The sequence below is a fragment of the Somniosus microcephalus genome, chromosome 11 (assembly GCF_052327205.1).
Source record: "Somniosus microcephalus isolate GS21.2 chromosome 11, FLI_Smic_1.0, whole genome shotgun sequence".
In the NCBI taxonomy this organism is placed as follows: domain Eukaryota; kingdom Metazoa; phylum Chordata; class Chondrichthyes; order Squaliformes; family Somniosidae; genus Somniosus; species Somniosus microcephalus.
In genome coordinates this window covers 226448286-226475560 of record NC_140997.1, presented here as the reverse complement: position 1 = coordinate 226475560, position 27275 = coordinate 226448286, and the positions used below count along the sequence as shown (strand labels likewise).

The window sequence follows — 27275 nt, the reverse complement described above, 5'->3', positions numbered from 1 at the left end:
TAAAAAAACCCCATCTGGATTTATGGCTCAAAGTCACGGTGAAATCGAACTCTCAAAAAAATTTAAAATGTTGATGGACGTTTAAACGTCCAGTTTTCTGCGGCACCGACACGTTTTGGTCTTATTTGTAAATAGATCAACCACAAAGCCGAATGGAGTCTGCAAATCACCAATTGCCTGACTTTCAAAACACATTAAAAACTTAAAATGAAAACGAGCAATCTTGCCACACGTTCCTTGCAAAACAAGTCATAAAGCAGAAAGGTGCAACACTGTAACTAGGATTGCAACTCGGCTTAACCCAAGTTTAGTATTTGTGTGGGTCAATGCACACAATAAACAAGCCTTCATTTATCCAATTTGATTTCTTCCCAACACAAACAGATTTACAGATGTAACATTTTACTGCCTGATAATTGCCGAGCAGCGTGTGGAGGGGCCGAGACAAGGCACAGTCACCAACTGCTCCGACATAAGGAAAACTGATTTCATAATTCGGAGGCATGTACAATAGCCAGCCCCCTCCTGCTCTCATTAAGGTACCTGCTGGTCCCAGCTTCGCCCCCCTGAAAACTCCAAACAGTAAGAGTAATTCGTAAATAAAACGATGGCATTGTCCTTATTCGACCTAATGAGCAAGGGATTAGGCAGAGTTTCTCTTCTATAAAGGGCCGATGGAAACTTGGGAATAGCCAACACAACACTGGGCCAGAATACCGAGATCCGCTTGATTTTTGTTTTGGTCTCATTCAAGTCACATAGAACCAAAAGAGCCAAAGATGGGCTTCGGGGCAATTGGAAGTCCCATCACACGCAAGCTGCTGAGCCTGTCGTTCGTTGTAGCCTACTTGCTGCCCGTGGCTTGTCGCGGGTTGTTGGTCAACCTGGGCAGTTCCACCAGATGCCTGCCCATTCCCAAGGCGATGGCCCTGTGCTACGACATTGGCTATGCGGAGATGAGAATCCCCAACATACTGGAACATGAAACGGTCGCCGAGGTTATCCAGCAGTCCTCCAGCTGGCTGCCTTTACTGGCCAGAGAGTGTCACCCAGACGCCAGGGTCTTCCTTTGCTCTCTGATCGCACCCGTCTGCTTAGACAGGTAAGGAGCATTTCATCGTACTCCCGACAGACAGCCAGATGCAACAGCCGGGAAAGTTTGAGCATATTTTAAATCAAAATGACATTAAATAGCAGATGAAAACGGACATATAAAAGTTGCTTTGTGAAAGGCTTTGCTTTGAGTTCGGTTCAGCGGCTGCAAAATGTCACTCATGTCCAATACCACATTTAATTAAATATTTAAATTAATACCGCGTGAAACTGACATTTTTGTCAATTCACAAATTGGGAATCAGTTGAACATTAGTCCAATTCGAGTTGTGTGTGTGATAAAAGAACATTTCTGTTTAAACGACTGGCTAATCTAAAATCGCTGAATTGTTTTATTTTCTGAAAGTGAGACTGAAATGCGATTATTCCAGTTTACAAGATCGTTGCCTCCAGTTAGGCAACCCATTTTTCAGTTGATTTTTTATTTAGAGCAGTTCCCACTGTATTTTTGGAACGCGTTTTTCCATCTCTTCCTACTTCCCCAACATCCTTGGTCCAATCGAGTCTGCGGGCCTCCAGCCACATTCTGGTATCTCACCCTATTCTTTCCTGTGGGAGAATTTGAAGTTCCTAGTCCTGGCTGGACATCTAGTCATACATTTTCCAATAAGGGGTCACTGAGCTGAAGTCAGGAACAGTAACCCTGTCTGATTTTTGCCCTTTCTAGCACCCCAAGCACCAGTCCCAACTCACCCATGGGACGCTGCACAAAAGCTCATAGGTGATCTTCAGATTTCTAAAATTATAAATGTATTTTAACATCTAAAATATTCGCACACGTGAAAGCTCATTAATCCCAGTAACATGAGTTACATTTACACAGCATGTTTATTTATTAAGCTGGCTTATATGCTCCCAGAGCTATGAACTGGATCACACAGTATTATCCTGAGTGTCTGACCTATTTTGTTATGATTGAATATTGATTTGTTCTGGCAAAGTCAACATGACCATTGCCCTTCTGTCTGACTGCCTGCCTGACATCAAGCTCTGCCCGAGTGGAAATTTCCTTCAGCTCAACGCTAGCATTCTGAAGCCACCCTCTTGGGTTGACGCCAGCGCCTGTAAGTATTTGCTTCAACTCCCCCACTGCCCATTTAGGCTGAGCCAGGTGGTGCAGAGCTTCTGTTCAACCCCCCAAAGCTGTCCACCTGATTACACACCCGGTCAGCCACAAAAACACTTTTTTTCACATCTGTGACAATGCTCACTTAGAATCATCGAACACTACAGCACAGGAGGAGGCCATTCGGCCCATCGAGTCTGCGCCGGCTCTTTCGAAGAGCAATCCAGTTAGTCCCACTCCCTCGCTCTTTCCCCATACCCCTGCAATTTTTTCTCCTTCAAGTATTTATCCAATTCCCTTTCGACAGCTACTATTGAATCTGTATCCACCACCCTATCAGGCAGCGCATTCCAAATCCTAGCCACTCGTTGTGTAAAAAGCTTTTCCTCATGTTGCCTCTGGTTCTTTGCGCCCTTTACCTTATTTCCTCCTCCGCTGAAACCCTAACCCATGTTTTCATAACCTCCAGGATCGATTTCTAAAATGCACTCCCCTCTCCTCCACCCTTCAAACTTCAGCCGATCCAGAATTGGTGACCCATTTCCTCTATCGCGTTCCCATTGCAGGCAGTGGTGTCAGCATAGAGCACTCCCGCACACCCATCTGACCAGTGATCTTATTCACACATACATCCCAGCCTGCACCCTCCTGTCTCTGGATTACTGCTTGACCCCCCCCCACTCCCTGCTTTGCTTCATCAGAGGCCGAACTTGCAGCCACGATACTCCTGCTCTTGGCATCTCACTCCCCCCTCGTGAAGCCTCATTGGAGATCAGAAATGTGCAGGTATCGGTCACTGGTATGTAGGAGACTGAGGCACGCCAAGGCACTTCTTATATTATTAGTTAAGAGCTTTATTTGAAATACCAAGAAATCTAATGCTACCGTTAGTTTATACAGAACTGTTTTGTTATGTCTTGGCTGTCGGAGCTGTGGAATTCACCCAGTTTGCACTGCTGTGCGATCCCACAATAGGTAAACTGTGCGACAAAGTTATTTAAAAGTCACAATCTTTAATTTCTGGGTCACGGGCTTTCCTTTAACACAAGGTAAACACCATTGCTATTCAACATGAACGGGATAAAGGAAAAATGACTTCTAGAGGTGGCTCTAAGGGGGTGCCATTAGTACTGTCATTAATCTTCTTCAGCAGTCCCTTGGAACCGAGGATGACTTGCTTCCACATTAAAAATGAGTTCACAGGTGACTGACGAGTCCAATGCGGGATGGACCTACAGTCTCTGTCACAGGTGGGGTGCTTGGGTTGACGTGCGCTCCTTGCGCTTGGCTTCCGCTTGCTCCTGGCGAAGAGACTCGAGGTGTTTGGCGCCTTCCCAGATGCTTCTCCTCCACTTTGTGCGGTCTTGGGCCAGGGATTCCCAGGTGTCGGTGGGGATGTTGCACTTTTTCAAGGAGGCTTTGAGGGTGTCCTTGAAGCGTTTCCTCTGCCCACCTGGGGCTCTCTTGCCGTGCCGGAGCTCCGAGTAGAGCGCTTGTTTTGGGAGTCTTGTATCGGGAATGCAGACGATGTGACCCGTCCATCGGAGCTGATCGAGCATGGTCAAAGCTTCGATGCTGGGGATGTTGGCCTGAACAAGATGTTGGTGCGCCTATCCTGCCAATGGATTTGCAGGATCTTGTCATTAATATAGCATTAAACACAAACAAGGAATGCCAGAACACACAATGTCTAGGTGCTGCTAAAGAAGCTTCTTCAGTGATGAAGAAAAGCATAGTAAATGCTTGTTTTTTTTTTTTTTTTAAAGCATCTGATTACAATGTAGTGTTATCCCGAGGACAGGAACACATTCAAATGGGGTTTACTGATTATGACACAATTAATGCACGTGTATTGAAAAACAATCTATATTTGATTAGAGAAATTCTAGGGGAAAATTCCTCTTAGCGAGAAGCAGGAAAATGATGGTTTTCCTCCCTAATTGATGACTGGCTAATGAAATCACAGAATGCACAGCTTTGAAACATACTATTTGAGAATGTGATTTTATAACGGGTCAGTAACTTGGAAAAAAAACAGGCATTTTCCCTTTTATCATTAAAAGAAAACGTCACCCCTTTACGTCCAATATCTATGACACCGTGTATATAAATGTATTAAGCCACATGAGAATCCGTTGTGCACTCGTTGGAAGAGAATTTATTGTGGAAGAATAATGCAGGAAATAATTTATAATTTCCTCTTGATTTGTGCCCTGTTTAAGGTTTATATACCCTTGTCACAGCCTGTGTGTAGCAGTGAGGAACAGCTGTGCCCCCATCATGGCCTGCTATGGCTACCCATGGCCAGAAATACTGAACTGCAACAATTTCCCTGCAGACCACGGCATGTGCATCTCCACTATCGGCAACAAGACAGCATCGCGTAGAAGGAGTAAGTGGTTTTGATTGAACGGTGGATTTTCATGTAACGGTATATCATTACAACAAAACCACACTCAACATATTCATATCAATCCTCAGATAGGCATCAATAGGTTTTTGGATACTAAGGGAACCAAGGTATATGGGGATAGTGTGGGAAGGTGGAGTTGAGGTCAAAAGATCAGCCATGATCTTATTGAATACAAGAGCAGGCTTGAAGGGCCGAATGGCCTACGCCTGCTCCTATTTCTTATGTTCCGGTTATAACCTTCAAAACTATTTCAATCTACTTTCTAGTACTCTTAAAATTATTAATACGGAGATAAGGAAGCATAAGATGCAAAATAAAGTTACTAGGATCATCCAGCCTGTTTCTTTCGGAAGGACTTTAGAATATCTGCACTGTTCATTGCATGTATTCGCTAAACCACAAAGTGGACCAATACCAGTTCTCGCTTGCAATTCTCCACATGACAAATCCTGTCCGGTTGAGGCAGTGGGCAGAAATGATGCGTGTCCTCAAGAGGAGGAAAAAGTGAGAATCATTTGTGTTGCTCTTCTGCTGTTATTGCATTCCATTCGAAATCTGGAAGCAACTTAGCTTCTCGGCAGGAAATAATGCATTAAGCAGGAGGACCCTCTAATCCAGAGACTAGTTATAGAAACCCTACAGGCACACTGGCTGATCAGGTAACAGCACAGATTGGTGATCAAACCTGGTCTATATCGCTCGGCTCCTCTCTGGGTAAACTCACTAGGCCACTGTTGATTGTAATTTCAGACAAGTGCAGCACATCTTAATTTACCAGACACCATGCATGGTTAAATGCAGTGTAGTGGTTACATTACTGTACTAATAATTCAGAGGCCTGGAGTTCAGATCTCAGCACAGCAGTTTGAGAATTTGAAATCAGTTTTTAAAATCCGGAAATGAAAAACTGTCTCAGTAAACAGTGCCTGGAACCTGTTGGATTGTCGTCAAAAACCCAATTGGTTAGTTAATGGCCCTGAAATTCGGATCGGGAGCTTGCCGCGCGTGCAAGCCCCCGATGTGCACTCACCCGGCGCGCCGACATCTGAAGCCTGGGCCTGCTTGCATTTCCTGTCACTGGCCCGGTTCAGATGTCGGCGCGATGTGCTAACCTGATCCAGCGGCGTAGTTAGTGCGATGTGCCGGCTGGGATCAGGTGAGCACTGTGCAGCCAATCAGGGGAGGGGAAACTCATTCATGAATTTGACAGTAAGAGCTGTCAAACTCATGAAAACTCCTGGCCCCAAAACACTACTTAAACTTTAAATAAAATTTTTAAAAACATCCCACTGATTATATTAACTATAAATAAGTTTTTAAAAATGTTTTAAACAATTAATCAAATTTTTGAAAAATAAATTTTTAAAAAATAGGGTCTAAAACTAAACTTACCTTACTGTAAATTCTTTAAAAATAATAAACCTGTGGAAAAAAAAAATTTCTACATTGTACTAAAAGACCACTTACCTGTAAAACTAAGTACTTACGTCTGGTTTTTCCACGCGTAAAAACCGGAGGCCTTTACACTCGGGCAACTCTGGGGGAAAAAAAAAGGAATTTCACTGCGCACGCGCTGCATCACAAGTCACGCGCGTTCTGCCTCTTAACCCCTTGGGTCAGAGGACAGGAAATGCCGGTTTTCAGCGCATGCGCTGTGCATGGTGAAAACCGGCAATTCCTCCGGGCACACGCGTGAGTACCCCGTCCTTACTCACGCGTTGGGACAGGAATTACTGGGCCTATGTCTTTAGGGAAGGAAATCTTCTGTCCTTATCCAGTCTGACTTATACACGACTCCAGTCCCACTCCAACTTCACCGACTCTTACTGAAGTGGCCTAGCAAGGCACCCAGTTGTATCACCAACTTCTCAGGGCAACTAGGGATAGGCAATAGACGCAGGCCTGGTCAGCGACACCAACGTCCCAAGAATTCATTTTAACAACACCGCTTCACTCTCCATGCTCTACACCACCATTGTGTTGGTCTCCAATATTTAAATATGAATGGTATTTACAGTGTGCACTTTTTACAATAAAGATGTAGTTGCAGTAAATAACAGGAATGAGTTAAATACCATTTAAAGTGGACTTTCGATATAAACATGGCCAACATTACATTACATTTGTATCCCTCTCCGGACCTTTGTTATTCCTGTAAGTGCCAGTTTGGTAATTCAGGTCTATAGAAGCGTTTCTAACATAGGCATTTCAATGGGTTCTCTTTGTACAGAGACAGAATGTACAGTAAACCAATGCAAATGCTGAAAAATGGAACCCAAGCTTGATCTTTTCCTAACCCTCCATCCATGCAGGCATACTCTCCTGTAGGGATCATTAGATAGTGGAAGTCATGGCAATTTCCCCCCATCCCCCAAAGTCTTGGAGCACTAAAGCCAATTGTAGTAGCACTGTTGCTACCATGGATGAGATCATGTACCTCAGTACAGACCAGAGACTGAACGTAGAACCTTAAGTCTGTATAAGTCAGTACCCTACATGGTAGTGCATCTGTCCACGAAACCATTGGGGTGTTGCGAATCATATTTTTCCCTAGTCTCCTCCAATAAATTGCACTCTATTTTTGTTACAACCCAATCAATCTCAGGTTAAGCACGTATAGGTTTTCAACTTTATGTTAAACAAATTCTGCATTCCATGGCAATACAATCCTATTACATATTCTAGGCAAACGCTTCAGTGTAGCACTGAAGGGCTGCTTCATTGGAGATGTCATCTTTTGGATAAGACATTAAACTGAGGCTCTGTCTGCCTATTCGGATGGATTTGGAAGATCTGATGACTTTTTCCACCCCCCCCCCCCCCACCCAAAGTGGAGCATGCAGTCCTCAGAGTACAGGTCAACATTCAGCCCTTAAACACCAACAAACAGACTCTCATTTACTGTTCATGGGACCATTGACTGCCATGTTAGAGTAAAAAACAATGACTACACTTCAAGAAAGAAATTCATTGACTTTGGAATGTCCTCAGAATGTGAAATGTGAAATATAAACTCTTTATTTTCTCTCTCGCTAGAAAAAAGCTCGTCTGTTGAATCACTATAAATAATGCCCTTTTAGTTTTGCTTTTAAAAAACCTACTCCAGGCCACTTTTGTGCTTCTCGCAGCAGATGGATCAACAGCATAGTCAACAAAGACCTAAAAATATCAATCCCCCCACCCCCCCCTCCCCTTTATCACAAAGCTAGGAAATGGCGGGGTCAGTTCATTGTAGATTTGCATCTGTACTGCCTGCATCTAACAAATATACATTTCCGTTCACTGCGCAGCAGTGCCCCAAGCAAGCTGTCAAGATTGCGAATTGGAAGAAACCACCTCATCAAAAGAAATACTGAATACGTTTTGCTCACATGATTTTGGTAAGTACAGTACAGGATGATCATTGATTCACAAAACCTCTTCCTGCGTGAAGCTATTTTATCTTAGAAATATTTTGGCATTTTAACGAGCCTGTCGTCAAGAGTGCCGTTTGCAGCATTTGCCTGAATCTGCAAAATCAGGAATGAGATTTTGAGGCATCATAGGTGGCAGAGCATGTTGGACCTCTTGATGTGGAGAGTTTCTGGCAGTCCAACTTCTCACGGTTCCATAGAAATTTCTCAAAAGGTCGGAGATTTTTATTTAGAGAGGAAAATACATTTCAGTAGTGCAGTAGTTATGGTAACAGCCCTTGCAACCCAGAGCATACAAGTTCCAATCCTACCAAAGCAAGTAATGAAAATAAAACCAATAAATGTTGTTACTTGTAAGCTGGCACCAGAAAAATGACCACAAAACCTGTTGTTTGGTCATTAAAAACCCCAACTGGTTGACAATGTTCTTTAGGGAAGGGTACCTGCCACCCCAATCTTTTTTTAAAATTTGTTCCTGGGATGTGGGCATCACTGGCAAGGCCAGCATTTATCACCCATCTCCTAATTGCCCTCGAGAAGGTGGTGGTGAGCCGCCTTCTTGAACCGCTGCAGTCCGTGTGGTGAAGGTGCTCCCACAGTGCTGTTAGGGAGGGAGTTCCAGGATTTTGACCCAGCGACGATGAAGGATCAGCGATATATTTCCAAGTCAGGATGGTGTGTGACTTGGAGGGGAACTTGCAGGTGATGGTGTTCCCATGCACCTGCTGCCCTTGTCCTTCTAGGTGGTAGAGGTCGTGGGTTTGGGAGGTGTTGTCGAAGAAGCCTTGGCGAGTTACTGAAGTGCATCTTGTAGATGGTACACACTGCAGCCACGGTGGAGGGAGTGAATGTTTAAGGTGGTGGATGGGGTGCCAATCAAGCGGGAGGTAAGGAATAATAAGGGGGAAAAAAACACTAGTGGGCGTAGTCTATAGGCCTCCGAACAGTTGCAACTCTGTTGGACGGAGTATCAATCAGGAAATAGTTGAGGCTTGTAATAAGGGAGCATCTATAATTATGGGGGATTTTAACTATCATATTAATTGGACAAATCAAATTGGGCAGGGCTGCCTTGAGGATGAGTTCATTGAGTGTATTAGGGATGGGTTTCTTGAGCAGTATGTAACTGAACCGACCAGGGGGCAAGCAACCTTAGATCTGGTCCTGTGTAACGAGACAGGATTAATTAAAAATGTCCTAGTAAAGGATCCCCTTGGAATGAGTGACCATAACATGGTTGAATTCCATATTCAATTAGAGGGTGAGAAGGTTGGATCTCAAACAAGCGTGCTAAGCTTGAATAAAGGAGACTATGAAGGTATGAGAGCGGAATTGAGTAGAGTGGATTGAGAAAATAGATTAAAGGGTAAGACGATACATGATCAGTGGTGTACATTTAAGGAGTTATTTTACAACTTCCAAAAAATATATATTCCACTGAGAAGAAAAGGGTGTAAAAGAAAAGACAGCCATCCGTGGCTAAGTAAAGACATTAAGGATAGTATTCGACTAAAAACAAGGGCATATAAGGTAGCCAAATCTAGTGGGAGAAGAGAGGATTGGGAAAACTTTAAAAGACAGCAAAAAATAACAAAAAGATTGATTAAGAAAGGGAAGATAGATTATGAAAGTAAATTAGCAAAAAATACAAAAACAGATAGTAAGAGTTTTTATAGTTATATAAAAAGAAAAAGGGTGGCTAAAGTAAATGTTGGTCCCTTAGAGGATGAGACCGGGAAATTAATGGTGGGAAATATGGAGATGGCAAAAACACTGAATGAATATTTTGTATCAGTCTTTACAGTAGAAGACACTAAGAACATCCCAACACTGGACAAACAGGGGGCTATGGGGGGGGAGGAGCTAAACATGATCAAAATCACTAAGGAAGTGGTACTCGGTAAAATAATGGGACTCAAGGCGGATAAATCACCTGGACCTGATGGCTTACATCCTAGGGTCTTGAGGGAAGTGGCGGTAGGGATTGTGGATGCATTGGTAATAATTTCCCAAAACTCCCTGGACTCGGCAAAGGTCCCGGCAGACTGGAAAACTGCTAATGTAACGCCCTTATTTAAAAAGGGCAGTAGACAGAAGGCTGGAAACTATAGACCGGTTAGCCTAACATCTGTGGTAGGTAAAATATTGTAGTCCATTATTAAGGAGACAGTAACAGGACATTTGGATAATCATAATTTAATAGGACAAAGTCAGCATGGTTTTATGAAGGGGAAGTCATGTTTGACAAATTTGCTGGAGTTCTTTGAGGAAGTAACATATAGGGTGGATAAAGGGGAACCAGTGGACGTAGTGTATTTAGACCTCCAAAAGGCATTTGACAAGGTGCCACACAAAAGATTATTGCTTCAAATAAAAAATCACGGGATTGGGGGTAATATTCTGGCATGGATAGAGGATTGGCTATCTAACAGAAGGCAGAGAGTTGGGATAAATGGTTCATTCTCGGACTGGCAATCAGTAACTAGTGGTGTTCCACAGGGGTCAGTGCTGGGTCCCCAACTCTTTACAATCTATATTAACGATTTGGAGGAGGGGACCGAGTGTAACATATCAAAGTTTGCAGATGATACTAAGATGGGAGGGAAAGTAGTGAGTGAGGAGGACATAAAAAACCTGCAAGGGGACATAGACAGGCTAAGTAAGTGGGCAGAGATTTGGCAGATGGAATACAATACTGGAAAGTGTGAGGTTATGCACTTTGGCAGGAAAAATCGTAGAGCAAGTTATTATCTTAATGGCAAGAAACTGGAAAGTACTGAAGTACAAAGGGATCTGGGGGTCCTGGTGCACGAAACTCAAAAGGTTAGTATACAGGTGCAGCAAGTGATTAAGAAGGCCAATGGAATGTTGGCTTTCATTGCTAGGGGGATAGAATATAAAAATAGGGAGGTATTGCTTCAGTTGTACAAGATATTGGTGAGACCGCACCTGGAATACTGCGTACAGTTTTGGTGTCCATACTTAAGAAAGGACATACTTGCTCTCAAGTCAGTACAAAGAAGGTTCACTCGGTTAATCCCGGGGATGAGGGGATGGACATATGAGGAGAGGTTGAGTAGATTGGGACTCTACTCATTGGAGTTCAGAAGAATGAGAGGCGATCTTATTGAAACATATAAGATTGTGAAGGGGTTGGATCGGGTGGATGCGGGGAGGATGTTCCCGATGATGGGTGAAACTAGAACTAAGGGGCATAGTCTTAGAATAAGGGGCTGCTCTTTCAAAACTGAGATGAGGAGGAACTACTTCACTCAGAGGGTGGTAGGTCCATGGAATATGCTGCCCCAAAAAGCTGTAGAAGCTACATCATTACATAAATTTAAAACAGAAATAGACAGTTTCCTAGAAGTAAAGGGAATAAAGGGTTATGGGGAGCGGGCAGGAATTTGGACATGAGTCTAGGTTCGGATCGGTCATGGCCCTGTGGGTAGCGGAGCGGGCCCAGGGGCCGTGTAGCCTGATCCTGCTCCTATTTCGTGTGTCTAATTCTGTTAGATTCAGGAGATGGTTCTGTGATAGTAGATTGGCGGTTAGGATCAGATCAGCCATGATCTTATTGAATGGCGGAGCAGGCTCGAGGGGCCGATTGGCCTAATCCTGCTCCTATTTCTTATGTTCTTATCCTGGATGGTGTCGAGCTTCTTGAGTGTTATTGGAGCTGTACTCATCCAGGCAAGTGGAGAGTATTCCATCACACTCCTGACTTGTGCCTTGTAGATGGTGGAAAGGCACTTTGGGGAGTCAGGAGGTGAGACACTCGCCGCAGAATTCCCAGCCTCTGACCTGCTCTTGTAGCCACAGTACATGTGGCTGGTCCAGTTAAGTTTCCAGTCAATGGTGACCCCCCAGGATGTTGACTGATTCGGCGATGGTAATGCCGTTGAATGTCAAGGGGCGGTGGTTAGACGCTCTCTTGTTGGAGATAGTCATTGCCTGGTACTTGTGGCGCAAATGTTACTTGCCACTTACCAGCCCAAGCCTGAATGTTATCCAGGTCTTGCTGCATGCGGGCATGGACTGCTTCATTATCTGAGGAGTTGCGAATGGAACTGAACACTGTGCAGTCATCGGCGAACATTCCCCCCTCCCCCCTTCTGACCTTATGGAAGGAAGGTCATTGATGAAGCAGCTGAAGATGGATGGGCCTAGGACACTTCACTGAGGAACCCCTGCAGCGATGTGCTGGGGCTGAGATGGTGGCCTCCAACAACCACAACCATCTTCCTTTGTGCTAGGTATGACTCCAGCCAGTGGAGAGTCTTTCCCCTGATTCCCATTGACTTCAGTTTTACTAGGGCTATTTGATGCCACACTCGGTCAAATGCTGCCTTGATGTCAAGTGCAGTCACTCTCACCTCACTTCTGGAATTCAGCTCTTTTGTCCATGTTTGGACCAAGGCTGTAATGAGGTCTGGAGCTGATTGGTCCTGGTGGAACCCAAACTGAGCAAGTTATTGGTAAGTGCTGCTTTCCATCACTTTGCTGATAATTGAGAGTAGACTGATGGGGCGGTAATTGGCTGGATTGGGTTTGTCCTGTTTTTTGTGGACAGGATATACCTGGGTAGTTTTCCACATTATTGGATAGATGCCAGTGTTGTAGCTGTACTGGAACAGCTTGGCTAGAGGCGCGGCTAGTTCTAGAGCACAAGTCTTCAGCGTGACAGCCGGGATATTGTCGGGGCCCATAGCCTCTGCTGTATCCAGTGCGCTCAGCCGTTTCTTGATATCACGTGACGTGAATTGAAAATTGGCTGAAGACTGGCTTCTGTGATGGTGGGGATCTCAGGAGGAGGCCGAGATGGATCATCCACTCGGCATTTCTGGCTGAAGATGGTTGCAAACACTTCAGCCTTGTCTTTTGCAGTCTGGTCTGTACAAGGCTCTAGTCCACACTGGTGAACTCTTAATACTCGTTGAAGTGGCCTTGCAGGCCACTCAATTGTAAAAACAATCACTAGAAGGCCCACTACCAACTTCTCAGGGCAACTTGGGATGGGAAATAAATACGGCCTTGACAGGGACACCCCCATCGCAAGAGCAAATTAGAAAGCTTATAAAGTTCTCCCCCCCCCCCCCCCCCCCCCCTTCTGTGCTGCTCTCCTTTAAGATTTGCAGCAGCTACATTATTATTCATTATTAGTAATGATCACAAAGTGGTTCACTACTGCTCAGTTATTGCATTAACACCAAAAAGGTTGGGGTAAAGCGAGGGAGTTTTAGATAATGTTTAATTATAAAGTTTCTCAAACAGCTGATAGTAGGGTTGCCACTTGTCCTGTTTCGGACCAGACAGTTTGATATTTGAGTGGGCTGTCTGGATATTTCTTTACATCACAGGAGGCGGCCATTTGGATCATCGTGCTGGAGCAATTCAAAGCGAATCCCCCTACTCTCCCAATAGCCCGGTATATTCCTCTACTTCAAATATTTATCCACTCTTCCCTATAAGCAGCAGTGGTCTCTGCCTCATCTACTCCCTGTAGCAAAGCATTCCATACTCCAGCTCTCTGCACAACAAAATCTCTCGCCTACTCTCTGTGATAATTTTGTACCGATGACCCTTAATCACTGACTTCTGAAATGTAAACGCGAGCCCAAAACTCTCTCTTTAAATTCAATTTTCCACTTACAAATTTATCTTGATTTGGAGACATTAATTAAGGTTTTCAATTAACTTTCAGCAGCAGCAAAGTAAACCTCAGAACTCATGGTCCCAGCCCACCCTCTGTCCAGTTTAGGATTTGGCAAAAGATAGCAAACCAATAGCCAGTTAATTTAAGGTAGCAATTTAACTTCAGTACTCTACATTATATAAACTCAGCTGTTTACTATCTTGTATTTTTCTATTTCGTTCTAATGACCGGAATAAGGCAGAAACCCAATAGATGGTGTACTCTGGTTTGCTGCACAAAGAAACTCTGATTATATCAGAAATCCAGTAGATCGGTTAAATGTCGGCCATGGCTCTGTTGGTAGCACCCTTGCCTCGGAGTCAGAAGGTTGTGGATTCACTCCAGAGACTTGAGCACAAAATCCATACCTGACACTCCAGTGCAGTGCTGAGGGAGCGCTGCACAGTTGGAGATGCCATTTTTCAGATGAGACGTTAAACTGAGGCCCCGTCTGCTCTCTTAGGTGGATGTGAAAGATCCCATGGCCACTATTTTGAAGAAGAGTAGGGGAGTTATCTTCAGTGTTCTGGCCAATATTTATCCCTCAACCAACATCACTGAAACAGATTATCTGGTCACTATCAGATTGCTGTTTGTGGGAGCTTGCTGTGCGCAAATTAGCAGCTGCCACGTTTCCTACAACAGTGACTACACTTCAAAAAGTACTTCATTGGCTGTAAAGCACTTTGGGACGTCCAGTAGTTGTGAAAGGCGCTATAGAAATGCAAGTCTTTTTACCACCGAGTAGGAATTGAAAATGGAACCATCCAGGATATATGGCTTGTTGTTACACTAGATACTGTTGTAATAAGATAAATGATAAAATCTCTGCAAACTCCATCCGCCTGCCAATATTATTTGTATATTACACTGGCTCCTCAATAACACGGCAAGATTCTCATTATTTGGCGTTAGTATCTGTTTTTAAGTTGTGAATGATTCGCTGAAAACTTACTCTTCAAAATATTATTCCACCTCCCGCAGCTGTGAAAATCAGAATCTCAAGGAAAAACGCGAGTTTTTCCCGGATCTCAGATTTCGACATGGACAGCAAGCTGGAGGTCCTCAAGCACGGGCCCCTTCTCAAGACAGAGATTCATGCCAAGCTTCAGCGCTGGCTTGACTTGGATGCAACTTGCGTCCAGAACATGACACGAGGCAGCCGTGCGGGAACTTACATGATTGTGGGCCGGATCCAGAACGGCAAAATTGTGGTGAACAAGGTGTACTTATGGCAAAAGCGTGACAAAAATCTCATGCTCGCCGTCAGGAAGTGGAAGCACTACAGGTGCCGTACGCAATACTGAGACTGAACATTATATATCTGTAAATATATATTATTATGCAAGTGTAAAGATCCTATAAAGTACTTTATCTTTTTCACTGCTGATGTCTATTCTTTATAGCAAATTCCAATCAGAAATCAGAAATGTAGAAGTCCGCCAAACAGTGAACGCAGGCGTCTTTCTACACAGTTACCACAAGGTCAGACTAGATGGAGACTTTGCAAAACTGTATGAAATTAGCAGCATTTCCTTACTTGCACAAGCAAGAAATTCCTATTGAAAACCTGCTTATTCACAGCCTACACGAATAGCAGACAGACTGAGACAACCACGAGTACAAAAGCAAAGAGGTATTGCTAAACCAGCTGGAGTACTGTGTCCAATTCTGGGCACCACACTTCAGGAAGGGTGTGAAGGCTTTTGAGAGGGTACAGAAGAGATTTACTAGAATGGTATCAGGGATAAATTACATGGATAGACTGGAGAAGCTGGAGTTGTTCTCTTTAGAGCAGAAAAGGCGAAGAGGAAATTTGATAGAGGTGTTTAAAATTGTGAAGAGAAACTTTTCAATGGCCGAAGGGTCGATAACCAGAGGGCACAGATTTAAGGTGATTGGCAAAAAAGAACCAGAGGCGAGTTAAGGAAAATCTTTTTTTTTTTTATAAACACAGCGAGTGGTTAGGATTGGGAATGCACTGCCTGATAGGGTGGTGCATGTATATTCATTAGTAGCCTTCAAAGGAGAATTGGATAAATACTTGAAGGAGAAAAAATTGCAGGGATCTGGGGAAAGAGCGAGGGGAGTGGGACTAACTGGATTGCTCTTCGAAAGAGCCGGAGCAGACTCGATGGGCCCAATGGCCTCCTTCTGTGCTGCACTATTCTATGATTTTTTGAAATCATTGGTCAGGCTAAATTACAAATGACCATTTTGTCCTTACTAATATAATGCAAACTTTTTGATACTAGGTGACGTAAGAAAATTCACTAAGCACTTGGTTGAGTATAAAACAAGGCTTTAATCAACTGTTTCACAACCATGAGATTCTAGTTACATCACTAGTTCCTGGTTACAGAACATCCTGAGCAAGCTGGGCCCACGCCTGAGTATTTATACTCCTTGGACGGCGCCACCAGCTGGCCGCCCAGTGTTATTTCATGAGTCATTTCTTCATGAATGATGAGATTCATGACACTAGGGGTTTGCAAATTGTTGCCACTTGTGTTAAAGCTATCACTCTGGATTCCAACTTCAAAACACACCAAGACAAGGATTCAACTTCCACTTGCCCAAGATCACTGAAGACACCATTCAAATCCTTACCAAACAGAAGTGGTTTTAGACTCAGCGTTTTCAAGTAGTGTACTTTGTTAGGAACTAGATCCACTTTTTGCATGTGACCAACCTGCAAAGAAAGAAAAACAATGTAATGTGACAGTAATTATAACAGTGACAAAAATATGGATCCTAAGGATGGAAATTAAGGCTACAGAACCAGTTACCGATGAGCGAATGTAACAGAAAATAAATATGTCCTTAATAGCAACTGCTCACATAAGAAGTGTCTTGCACGTGAGCATAATGCGATTAGCATTTCAATTCGCGACCCTCCCAATAGCACTAGCCCACTGGGATCACTCCTGACACTTCCCTTGCATTCCTGGTCAAGATAGAAGGGAAACAACTCATGATCTGATTGGTGATCCTTCTCTCACCTCAAATCTCCAACTCCTCTCTCCACTACAACCTTTCTTGTTTCTGTTTTATCAATACTATTATGGTCATCGCTCCTCTGAATTTACCCCCTCATGTTTCTCCTCAGCTCCAAATATGCCATCAAACACATTTTTACTCCAGAAAATGCTGGAAATACTCAGCAGGCCAGGCAGCATCCGTGGAGAGAGAAACAGAGTTAATGTTTCAGGTCTGGGACCCTTCATCAGAACTGGAAAAAGCTGGAGATGTAACAGATATTAAGCTGGTGCAGAGACGGGGGGGGGGGGGGGGTGGTTAGGAGGGGAGGAAGAAATAGAAAGAACATCCTGTACTTTTGTAAAGAGGCAGGAAAGATAAAATGTTGCAAATGGCAAAAATCATACTGCATGAAAAATGGGGGCAGGGATAATTATCTGAAATTGTTGAACTCAATGTTGAGTCCGGCAGGCTGCAAAGTGCCCACTCGAAAGAGGAGGTGCTGTTCCGATTTACAAAAGTACAGGATGTTCTTTCTATTTCTTCCTCCCCTCCTAACCACCGCCGCCCCCCTGTCTCTGCACCTGCTTAATATCTGTTACATCTCCAGCTTTTTCCAGTTCTGATGAAGGGTCCCAGGCCTGAAACGTTAACTCTGTTTCTCTCTCCACGGATGCTGCCTGGCCTGCTGAGTATTTCCAGCATTTTCTGTTGTTATTTCAGATTTCCAGCATCCGCAGTATTTTGCAATTACATTTTTACTCCTCCTTACATAGCACTAAGTTGAAATGAAGACTCATCACGGTGCACCCTACGCTAACACACTCTTTTACGACTTTACACTTCAGAGAAACGTAGACTTAGGAGTCATCTGATTGAGGTTTAAGATAATGAAGGAATGGAGTGTTCGAGCTGACAGTTTGTTCCAATTAAATAGGTTAGAGAGGACCAAGGATCACAATTTGAAGTTGTATAAGGCCAGATCTAGGTTAGACGTCAGGAGATGGTTCTTCTCCCCCAGAGAATAGTGGATCTCTGGGACAGGCTGCCATCTGGTGCGATGGACGCTCATTCGCTGAATTCCTTCAAGCGAGAGCTGGACCTGTTTCTGGCTGGGGCGGAGATCACCTCTTACAAAAGGTAGCTACTTCAGTGAATTCAGGGCCAGAGCGATCTCCTGGACTAGTTTCGATCATCTAGATGGGTCGGAGAGGACGTACCTAGATTTTCCCCCCCCAAATTGACCTGGGTTTTTTAATCTGGTTTTTCACCTCTCCCAGGAGATCACATGGTTTGGGGTGAGGTGGGGTGGGGAGAGTGTATATATTGTGATACACAAGGTATCACAATTGTGTGGGACGGGCTGGATGGACCAGAGGGTCTTTACCTGTCCGTCATTGTTCGTATGTTCGCAAGACCTCAACTCTGGAACTCTTCATCTCCCTCAATCTTTCTTCCCCCCCCCTACAACCTACAGGTTTTTAAAATCCAAACCCAATACTGTACCACCAACACTCTTCGATTTACCTCACCACCTCTCCGAATCTTGGTCATTTCCTGTAACACGGGCTTGGCTCCTTCACGTAGGTTTCTCAATAGAAATAAACTGCTATATCTTTTGTCTGTTGATTGATCCCCCACAAGATGCCTCTCCTCATATCAAGCATTCATTCTTGGCTAAGCAGATGGGTGATCAGCCTGTTCCCAGGACCCTTTAGTAACTGGCAGTTAGGCGGTACACCAACGCAGTCATGGCCATCTGACCCTCTGACATTCCATTTAGTTCACCGAGAAAACAATTAACTTCACTTGGACTCCCTTCACCTTGGCCCCTCCCCCTACTTCACCCTGGCCCCTCCCCCTCCTTCACCCCGGCCCCTCCCCCTCCTTCACCCCGGCCCCTCCCCCTCCTTCACCCCGGCCCCTCCTTCACCCCGGCCCCTCCTTCACCCCGGCCCCCCCCCCCCGCCTTCACCCCGACCCCTCCCCCGCCTTCACCCCGACCCCTCCCCCGCCTTCACCCCGGCCCCTCCACCGCCTTCACCCTGGCCCCTCCCCCACCCTGGCCCCTCCCCCTCCTTCACCCCGGCCCCTCCCCCACCCCGGCCCCTCCCCCTCCTTCACCCCGGCCCCTCCCCCTCCTTCACCCCGGCCCCTCCCCCCCTTCCCGGCCCCTCCTTCACCCCCGGCCCCTCCCCCTCCTTCACCCCGGCCCCTCCCCCTCCACCCCGGCCCCTCCCCCTCCACCACCCCGGCCCCTCCCCCTCGCCTTCACCCCGGCCCCTCCACCCCCGCCTTCACCCCGGCCCCTCCCCCCCCGCCTTCACCCCGGCCCCTCCCCCCCCGCCTTCACCCCGGCCCCTCCCCCCCCGCCTTCACCCCGGCCCCTCCCCCCCGCCTTCACCCCGGCCCCTCCCCCCCGCCTTCACCCCGGCCCCTCTCCCCCGCCTTCACCTTCACCCCACCCCGCCCCCTCCTTCACCCCCCCCACCCCGCCCCCTCCTTCACCCCCCGCCCCCTCCTTCACCCCCACCGGCCCTATCTCCACTCAGGCCCGCCCCGCCCCCTCACCTTGATGCCTTCCAGGCGGTGCAGGCGGCCGAGCGCGGCGCCCTGGTGCAGAGTGCGAGCCTGGTGCAGGGTGCGAGCCGGTTGGGGCTGGGGCTCGGGCGGGCCCTGACCCTGACCCTGCGGTGGGCCGGCGCTCTGGGCGGCCGGCGGGTGCGCGCTCTCGCTGGTGTAGTAGACGTAGAGCAGCAGGGCCATCACATTGAGGATGTAAACGTGAACAAACACCATGACAACCACGAAATAGGAGCGCGAGCACACGCTGTCCTTCGGGGACATCCTCAGCCCCCGCTCGCCGGCCTCCCCGCCGGCGGTCAGTGGATGGGAGCGGCGCGCCGGCCTCCCGTCAGCACCGACTGCGCTCCGCTCCGGCCCTCCCCCCGGCCGGCCGCTCTCTCCAAACCCGGCTCGGGACACGGAGCTGGCCGCGCTCCACGTCATCTCGCCGAGCTGCTGTGCGGCCCGCCTGCAGTGACGTCATCGCGTTGCCGTACGTGGAGACGACCACGTGCTCATGGGACAACATTCAAAAGGAAGAAACAATGCATGGGATTGGGGGGAACAATGCAAGGGATTGGGGGGAACAATGCAAGGGATTGGGGGAACAATGCAAGGGATTGGGGGGAACAATGCAAGGGATTGGGGGGAACAATGCAAGGGATTGGGGGGAACAATGCAAGGGATTGGGGGGAACAATGCAAGGGATTGGGGGGAACAATGCAAGGGATTGGGGGGAACAATGCAAGGGATTGGGGGGAACAATGCAAGGGATTGGGGGGAACAATGCAAGGGATTGGGGAACAATGCAAGGGATTGGGGGGAACAATGCAAGGGATTGGGGGGAACAATGCAAGGGATTGGGGGGAACAATGCAAGGGATTGGGGGGAACAATGCAAGGGATTGGGGGAACAATGCAAGGGATTGGGGGAACAATGCAAGGGATTGGGGGAACAATGCAAGGGATTGGGGGGAACAATGCAAGGGATTGGGGGAACAATGCAAGGGATTGGGGGAACAATGCAAGGGATTGGGGGAACAATGCAAGGGATTGGGGGAACAATGCAAGGGATTGGGGGAACAATGCAAGGGATTGGGGGAACAATGCAAGGGATTGGGGGAACAATGCAAGGGATTGGGGGAACAATGCAAGGGATTGGGGGAACAATGCAAGGGATTGGGGGAACAATGCAAGGGATTGGGGGAACAATGCAAGGGATTGGGGGACAATGCAAGGGATTGGGGAACAATGCATGGGATTGGGGAACAATGCAAGGGATTGGGGAACAATGCAAGGGATTGGGGGAACAATGCAAGTGATTGGGGGAACAATGCAAGGGATTGGGGACAATGCAAGGGATGGGGGGACAATGCAAGGGATTGGGGGGACAATGCAAGGGATTGGGGGAACAATGCAAGGGATTGGGGGAACAATGCAAGGGATTGGGGGGAACAATGCAAGGGATTGGGGGAACAATGCAAGGGATTGGGGGGAACAATGCAAGGGATTGGGGGAACAATGCAAGGGATTGGGGGGAACAATGCAAGGGATTGGGGGAACAATGCAAGGGATTGGGGGAACAATGCAAGGGATTGGGGGAACAATGCAAGGGATTGGGGGAACAATGCAAGGGATTGGGGGGAACAATGCAAGGGATTGGGGGGAACAATGCAAGGGATTGGGGGGAACAATGCAAGGGATTGGGGGGAACAATGCAAGGGATTGGGGGAACAATGCAAGGGATTGGGGGGAACAATGCAAGGGATTGGGGAACAATGCATGGGATTGGGGGGAACAATGCAAGGGATTGGGGGAACAATGCAAGGGATTGGGGGAACAATGCAAGGGATTGGGGGAACAATGCAAGGGATTGGGGGAACAATGCAAGGGATTGGGGGAACAATGCAAGGGATTGGGGGGAACAATGCAAGGGATTGGGGGGAACAATGCAAGGGATTGGGGGGAACAATGCAAGGGATTGGGGGGAACAATGCAAGGGATTGGGGGGAACAATGCAAGGGATTGGGGGGAACAATGCAAGGGATTGGGGGGAACAATGCAAGGGATTGGGGGAACAATGCAAGGGATTGGGGAACAATGCATGGGATTGGGGAGCAATGCATGGGATTGGGGAACAATGCAAGGGATTGGGGAACAATGCAAGGGATTGGGGGAACAATGCAAGGGATTGGGGGAACAATGCAAGGGATTGGGGGAACAATGCAAGGGATTGGGGGAACAATGCAAGGGATTGGGGGAACAATGCAAGGGATTGGGGGAACAATGCAAGGGATTGGGGGAACAATGCAAGGGATTGGGGGAACAATGCAAGGGATTGGGGGGAACAATGCAAGGGATTGGGGGAACAATGCAAGGGATTGGGGGGAACAATGCAAGGGATTGGGGGGAACAATGCAAGGGATTGGGGGGAACAATGCAAGGGATTGGGGGGAACAATGCAAGGGATTGGGGGGAACAATGCAAGGGATTGGGGGGAACAATGCAAGGGATTGGGGGGAACAATGCAAGGGATTGGGGGGAACAATGCAAGGGATTGGGGGGAACAATGCAAGGGATTGGGGGGAACAATGCAAGGGATTGGGGGGAACAATGCAAGGGATTGGGGGGAACAATGCAAGGGATTGGGGGGAACAATGCAAGGGATTGGGGGGAACAATGCAAGGGATTGGGGGGAACAATGCAAGGGATTGGGGGGAACAATGCAAGGGATTGGGGGGAACAATGCAAGGGATTGGGGGGAACAATGCAAGGGATTGGGGGGAACAATGCAAGGGATTGGGGGGAACAATGCAAGGGATTGGGGGGAACAATGCAAGGGATTGGGGGGAACAATGCAAGGGATTGGGGGAACAATGCAAGGGATTGGGGGGAACAATGCAAGGGATTGGGGGGAACAATGCAAGGGATTGGGGGGAACAATGCAAGGGATTGGGGGGAACAATGCAAGGGATTGGGGGGAACAATGCAAGGGATTGGGGGGAACAATGCAAGGGATTGGGGGGAACAATGCAAGGGATTGGGGGAACAATGCAAGGGATTGGGGGGAACAATGCAAGGGATTGGGGGGAACAATGCAAGGGATTGGGGGGGGAACAATGCAAGGGATTGGGGGGAACAATGCAAGGGATTGGGGGGAACAATGCAAGGGATTGGGGGGAACAATGCAAGGGATTGGGGGGAACAATGCAAGGGATTGGGGGGAACAATGCAAGGGATTGGGGGGAACAATGCAAGGGATTGGGGGGAACAATGCAAGGGATTGGGGGGAACAATGCAAGGGATTGGGGGGAACAATGCAAGGGATTGGGGGGAACAATGCAAGGGATTGGGGGAACAATGCAAGGGATTGGGGGGAACAATGCAAGGGATTGGGGGGAACAATGCAAGGGATTGGGGGGAACAATGCAAGGGATTGGGGGGAACAATGCAAGGGATTGGGGGGAACAATGCAAGGGATTGGGGGGAACAATGCAAGGGATTGGGGGGAACAATGCAAGGGATTGGGGGGAACAATGCAAGGGATTGGGGGGAACAATGCAAGGGATTGGGGGAACAATGCAAGGGATTGGGGGAACAATGCAAGGGATTGGGGGGAACAATGCAAGGGATTGGGGGGAACAATGCAAGGGATTGGGGGGAACAATGCAAGGGATTGGGGGGAACAATGCAAGGGATTGGGGGGAACAATGCAAGGGATTGGGGGAACAATGCAAGGGATTGGGGGAACAATGCAAGGGATTGGGGGGAACAATGCAAGGGATTGGGGGGAACAATGCAAGGGATTGGGGGGAACAATGCAAGGGATTGGGGGGAACAATGCAAGGGATTGGGGGGAACAATGCAAGGGATTGGGGGGAACAATGCAAGGGATGGGAGGGGGGGAACAATGCAAGGGATTGAGGGAACAATGCAAGGGATGGGAGGGGGGGAACAATGCAAGGGATTGAGGGAACAATGCAAGTGCAGGGGGGAGGACAAGGCAAGGGATGGGAGGGGGGAAACAATGGATGAGCTGGACCTTTGTCCAGCGTGACATCAGCATGATGGAAGCCATTCTGTTAGGTTCCCATCAGAACCTTTGCATCTCTGGTACCGATTCCATCTTCCTTTCTGGCTGCTTGCTTCGGCTAAGCCTGATGGTGTGCAACCATTGTGTTCGGATTGACCCTGATCTGAGATTAAGCCCCACGTCACCAAAATGGTCATTTCCACCTCTTGCCTCTGTCCCAACCTCAGCCTCATTGCTGTCAAAACCCTCATCCACACTTTCGTCATCCTGGCCAATATTTATCCCTCAATCAACATCACTAAAACAGATTATCTGGTCACTATCACAGTGCTGTTTGTGGGAGCTTGCTGTGCGCAAATTGGCTGCCAGGTTTCCTACATTACAACAGTGACTACACTTCAAAAAGTACTTCATTGGCTGTAAAGCGCTTTGGGGTGTCCTGAGGTCGTGAAAGGCGCTATAGAAATGCAAGTCTTTCTTTATTTCTTTCTTTCTACCTCACAGTTTTATTTCTCTTCCACATCGGCCTCTCAAACTTCACTATGCTCTAACTATATCATCCAGAATTCTGCTGTTCGTATCACCTCCCATCCTGAGAAACCTGCACTCCCAGTGCTCTCTTGGCCCGCCTCTCACCTTACACCATCCGTAAACTTGAGCTCATTCAAAACTCTGCTGCCCATATCTTAACTCGCACCAAGTCCCGTTCACCCTGTGCTCGCTGACCTACATTGGCTCTCAGTTAAGCAACCCCTCAATTTTAAAATTCTCATCCTTGTTTTCAGATACCTCCATGGTCACACCCCTCCCTATCACTGTTGTCCCTGCCAGTCCTGCAACACTCCAAGATCTCGGCGCTCCAATTCTGGCCTTTTGCGCATCCCCGATTTTAATCGCTCCGCTGTTGGCGGCCGTGCCTTTGGCTGTCTAGGCCCTAAGCTCTGGAATTCGCTCTCTAAACCTCTCCTCCTCTCTACCTCTCCCTCCTCCTTTAAGACGCTCCTTAAAGCCTACCTCTTTGAACTAGCTTTTGTTCTCATTTCTCCTTATGTGACTCGGTGTCACATTTTGTTTGATAACGCTCCTGTAAAGTGCCCTGGGACGTTTCACTACGTTTATGGTGTTATATAAATACAAGTTGTTGTTCTTGCTATGCTACTGTTGGCTTCCTAACTCCAGCAGCATCAACTTTAAAACCCTCATTCTTGTTTTCAAATCCATTTACAATCCCACTGCACTCAACCTCTGCAGTCACCTCCAGCCCCACTCCTTGGCACACACCCTGCCCTCTTCCAGCTCTGGCCTAAGTGTCCTCTGCAGAGCCTCAGCCACCGGTGCCCCTGCCCTCTGAAACTCTTTCCCTAAATCCCTCATGCCTTGCCTGGTATTCCCCCACCTTTATAAGCCTCGTTAAGAACCATCTCCTGACTGGACGTTCATTTTTCTCCAGTAACTTTTATGCAACTTCCTGCTCACTTTGTTCTCCTGTAATGCGTCTTGGGCCATGAACGTCTCTGCATGAATGTAAGTTGTTGCATGTGTGGGCAGAGTCAGTGCGCAGTGTGTGTAGTTGGCGTGCAGTATGCATGTCACGTATGTGTGTGTTGTATATGCAGAGTGACATGAATCAGTCATTCATGAAAGAAAGACTTATGAAATAATACTGAGCAGCCTACGGGTGGCGCTGTCCAGGGAGAGTATAAATACTCAGGCACGGGCCCAGCTTGCGCAGGACATTCTTTACAGGAACTAGTGAAGGACACAACTAGACCTCCATGTTGTAAAACAGTTGATTAAAGCTTTGTTTAACGCTTAGACCAAGTGCCTAGTAGTTTTCTTATGTTACAGAGCATGTGAAGTCTGGATGTAGCGTGCATGTAATGGACATGTAGTGCACATACAGTGTGCACGTAGTGTATTTGTATTCATAGAATCATAGAATGGTTACAGCACGGAAGAAGGCCATTCGGCCCCTCGAGCCTGTGCTGACTCTCAGCTCGTCCCACTCCCCTGCCCTTTCATTGTATGTGTATGTTAGATAATTCCTTCCTTACCCTTAAACAGATTTGTACAACTAGAGACAGTAATATGTTTGATAATTTACTTCATTTATTAATGACAAAACATTAATCTAAAACACCCTAACCCACAAAACATTAACCTAACACACCCTAATGCACAAAACATTAATCTAAAACACCCTAACCCACAAAACATTAATCTAAAACACCCTAACCCACAAAACATTAATCTAAAACACCCTAACCCACAAAATATTCATCTAAAACACCCTAACCCACAAACCATTAATCTAAAACACCCTAACCCATCCAAATTCAGTACCCTGTCCCTGCTTTCTCCCCATATCCCTTGATCCCTTTAGCTTTAAGAAATATATCTAACTCCTTCTTGAATATATTTAATGAATTGGCCTTAACTGCCCTGTGTGGCAGAGAATTCCACAGGTTCACCACTCTCTGGGTGAAGAAATTCCTCCTCATCTCAGTCCTAAATGGCTTACCCCTTATCCTTAGACTGTGACCCCTGGTTCTGGACTTCCCCGCCATCGGGAACATCCTTCCTGCATCTAGTCTGTCTAGTCCTGTTAGAATTTTATAAGTTTCAATGAGATCCCCTCTCATTCTTCTAAACTCTAGTGAATACAAGCCCAATCGACCCAATCTCTCTTCATACGTCATTCCTGCCATCCCAGGTATCAGTCTGGTGAATCTTCGCTGCACTCCCTCCATGGCAAGAACATCCTTCCTCCGATAAGGCGACCAAAACTGCACACAATACTCACGTAGCATTCGCAACAAGGTGGATGAATTAATGGCACTAATAGAAGTAAATGGGTATGATGTAATTGCCATTACAGAGACATGGTTGCAGGGTAACCAAAGCTGGGAACTGAATGTTCCAGGGTACTCAACATTTAGGAAGGACAGACAAAAAGGAAAAGGAGGTGGCATAGCGCTGTTAATAAGGGATGAGATCGGTACGGTAGAGATAAAAGATCTTGGCTTGGCAGATTGTGATGTAGAACTGGAATCAGTTGGGGTGGAGCTAAGAAACAGCAAAGGGCGGAAAACATTGGTGGGAGTTGTGTATAGGCCACCAAACAGTAGTGGTAATGTAGGGCACAGTATCAATCGAGAAATTAGAAGTGCATGTAACAAGGGCAATATGTTAATCATGGGGGACTTTAATCTGCATATTGACTGGGCAAATCAAAATACCACTAATGGTGTGGAGGACGAATTCTTGGAATGCATGCGAGATGGTTTCCTGGATCAGTATGTGGAGGAACCAACCAGAGAAAAGGCTATTCTGGATCTGGTACTGTGTAATGAGAAAGGGCTAATCAATAATCTTGTGGGAAAGGGGCCTTTAGGGACAAGTGACCATAATATGATTTAATTTTACATTATGCTTGGGAGTGATGTAGTCCAATCTGAAACTAAGGTCTTCAATCTAAACAGAGGAAACTACAAACATATGAGGGACAAGTTGGCCATGGTAGATTGGGAGACTACACTAATGGTATGAAGGTGGACATACAATGGCTAACATTCAAGGAAATAATGCATAATTTGCAACAAACATATATTCCTCTAGGGCATAAAAACCCAAAAGGAAAAGTGATCCAACCATGGCTAACAAAATAAATTAAAGCTAGTATTAAGTCAAAGGAGGAAGCTTATAAAGTTGCCAGAAAAAGCAGTCAGCCTGAGGATTGGGATCTTTTTAGAAATCAGCAAAGGGGGACCAAGAAATTGATAAAGAAAGGGAAAATGGAATATGAGCACAAACTAGCGAAAAATATTAAAATGGATTGTAAAAGCTTCTATAGGTATGTGAAAAGGAAAAGGCTGGCGAAGGTAAATGTAGGTCCTTTACAGTCAGAGACGGGAGAATTTATAATGTGGAATGAGGAAATGGCAGAGAAATTAAATAAATACTTTGTTTCTGTCTTCATAGAGGAAGACACAAAAACCT

General features: G+C 46.7%; 2 protein-coding genes across 2 annotated transcripts in view; one reads left to right on the top strand and one right to left on the bottom strand.

Annotated features, from left to right (window-relative positions):
* The window catches only part of LOC147111305 (transmembrane prolyl 4-hydroxylase-like), a 65342-nt gene extending 45636 nt beyond the window's left edge, over positions 1-19706 (bottom strand). The window contains exons 1-2 of the mRNA XM_086002066.1: positions 19251-19706; positions 16311-16392 (exon numbers count right to left, since the gene is read on the bottom strand). Coding sequence (XP_085858192.1) covers positions 16311-16392; positions 19251-19688 — 520 coding nt within the window. The 5' untranslated portion in view covers positions 19689-19706. The remainder of the gene's footprint in view (positions 1-16310; positions 16393-19250) is intronic.
* Positions 417-15086, top strand: LOC147111306 (secreted frizzled-related protein 5). Its single transcript, XM_086002067.1, has 4 exons — positions 417-1102; positions 4402-4571; positions 7883-7972; positions 14685-15086. Exons 1-4 carry the CDS (start codon positions 780-782, stop codon positions 15005-15007), a joined length of 906 nt encoding a protein of 301 aa, XP_085858193.1. The 5' UTR covers positions 417-779; the 3' UTR covers positions 15008-15086.
* Positions 19707-27275: the final 7569 nt, after the last annotated feature.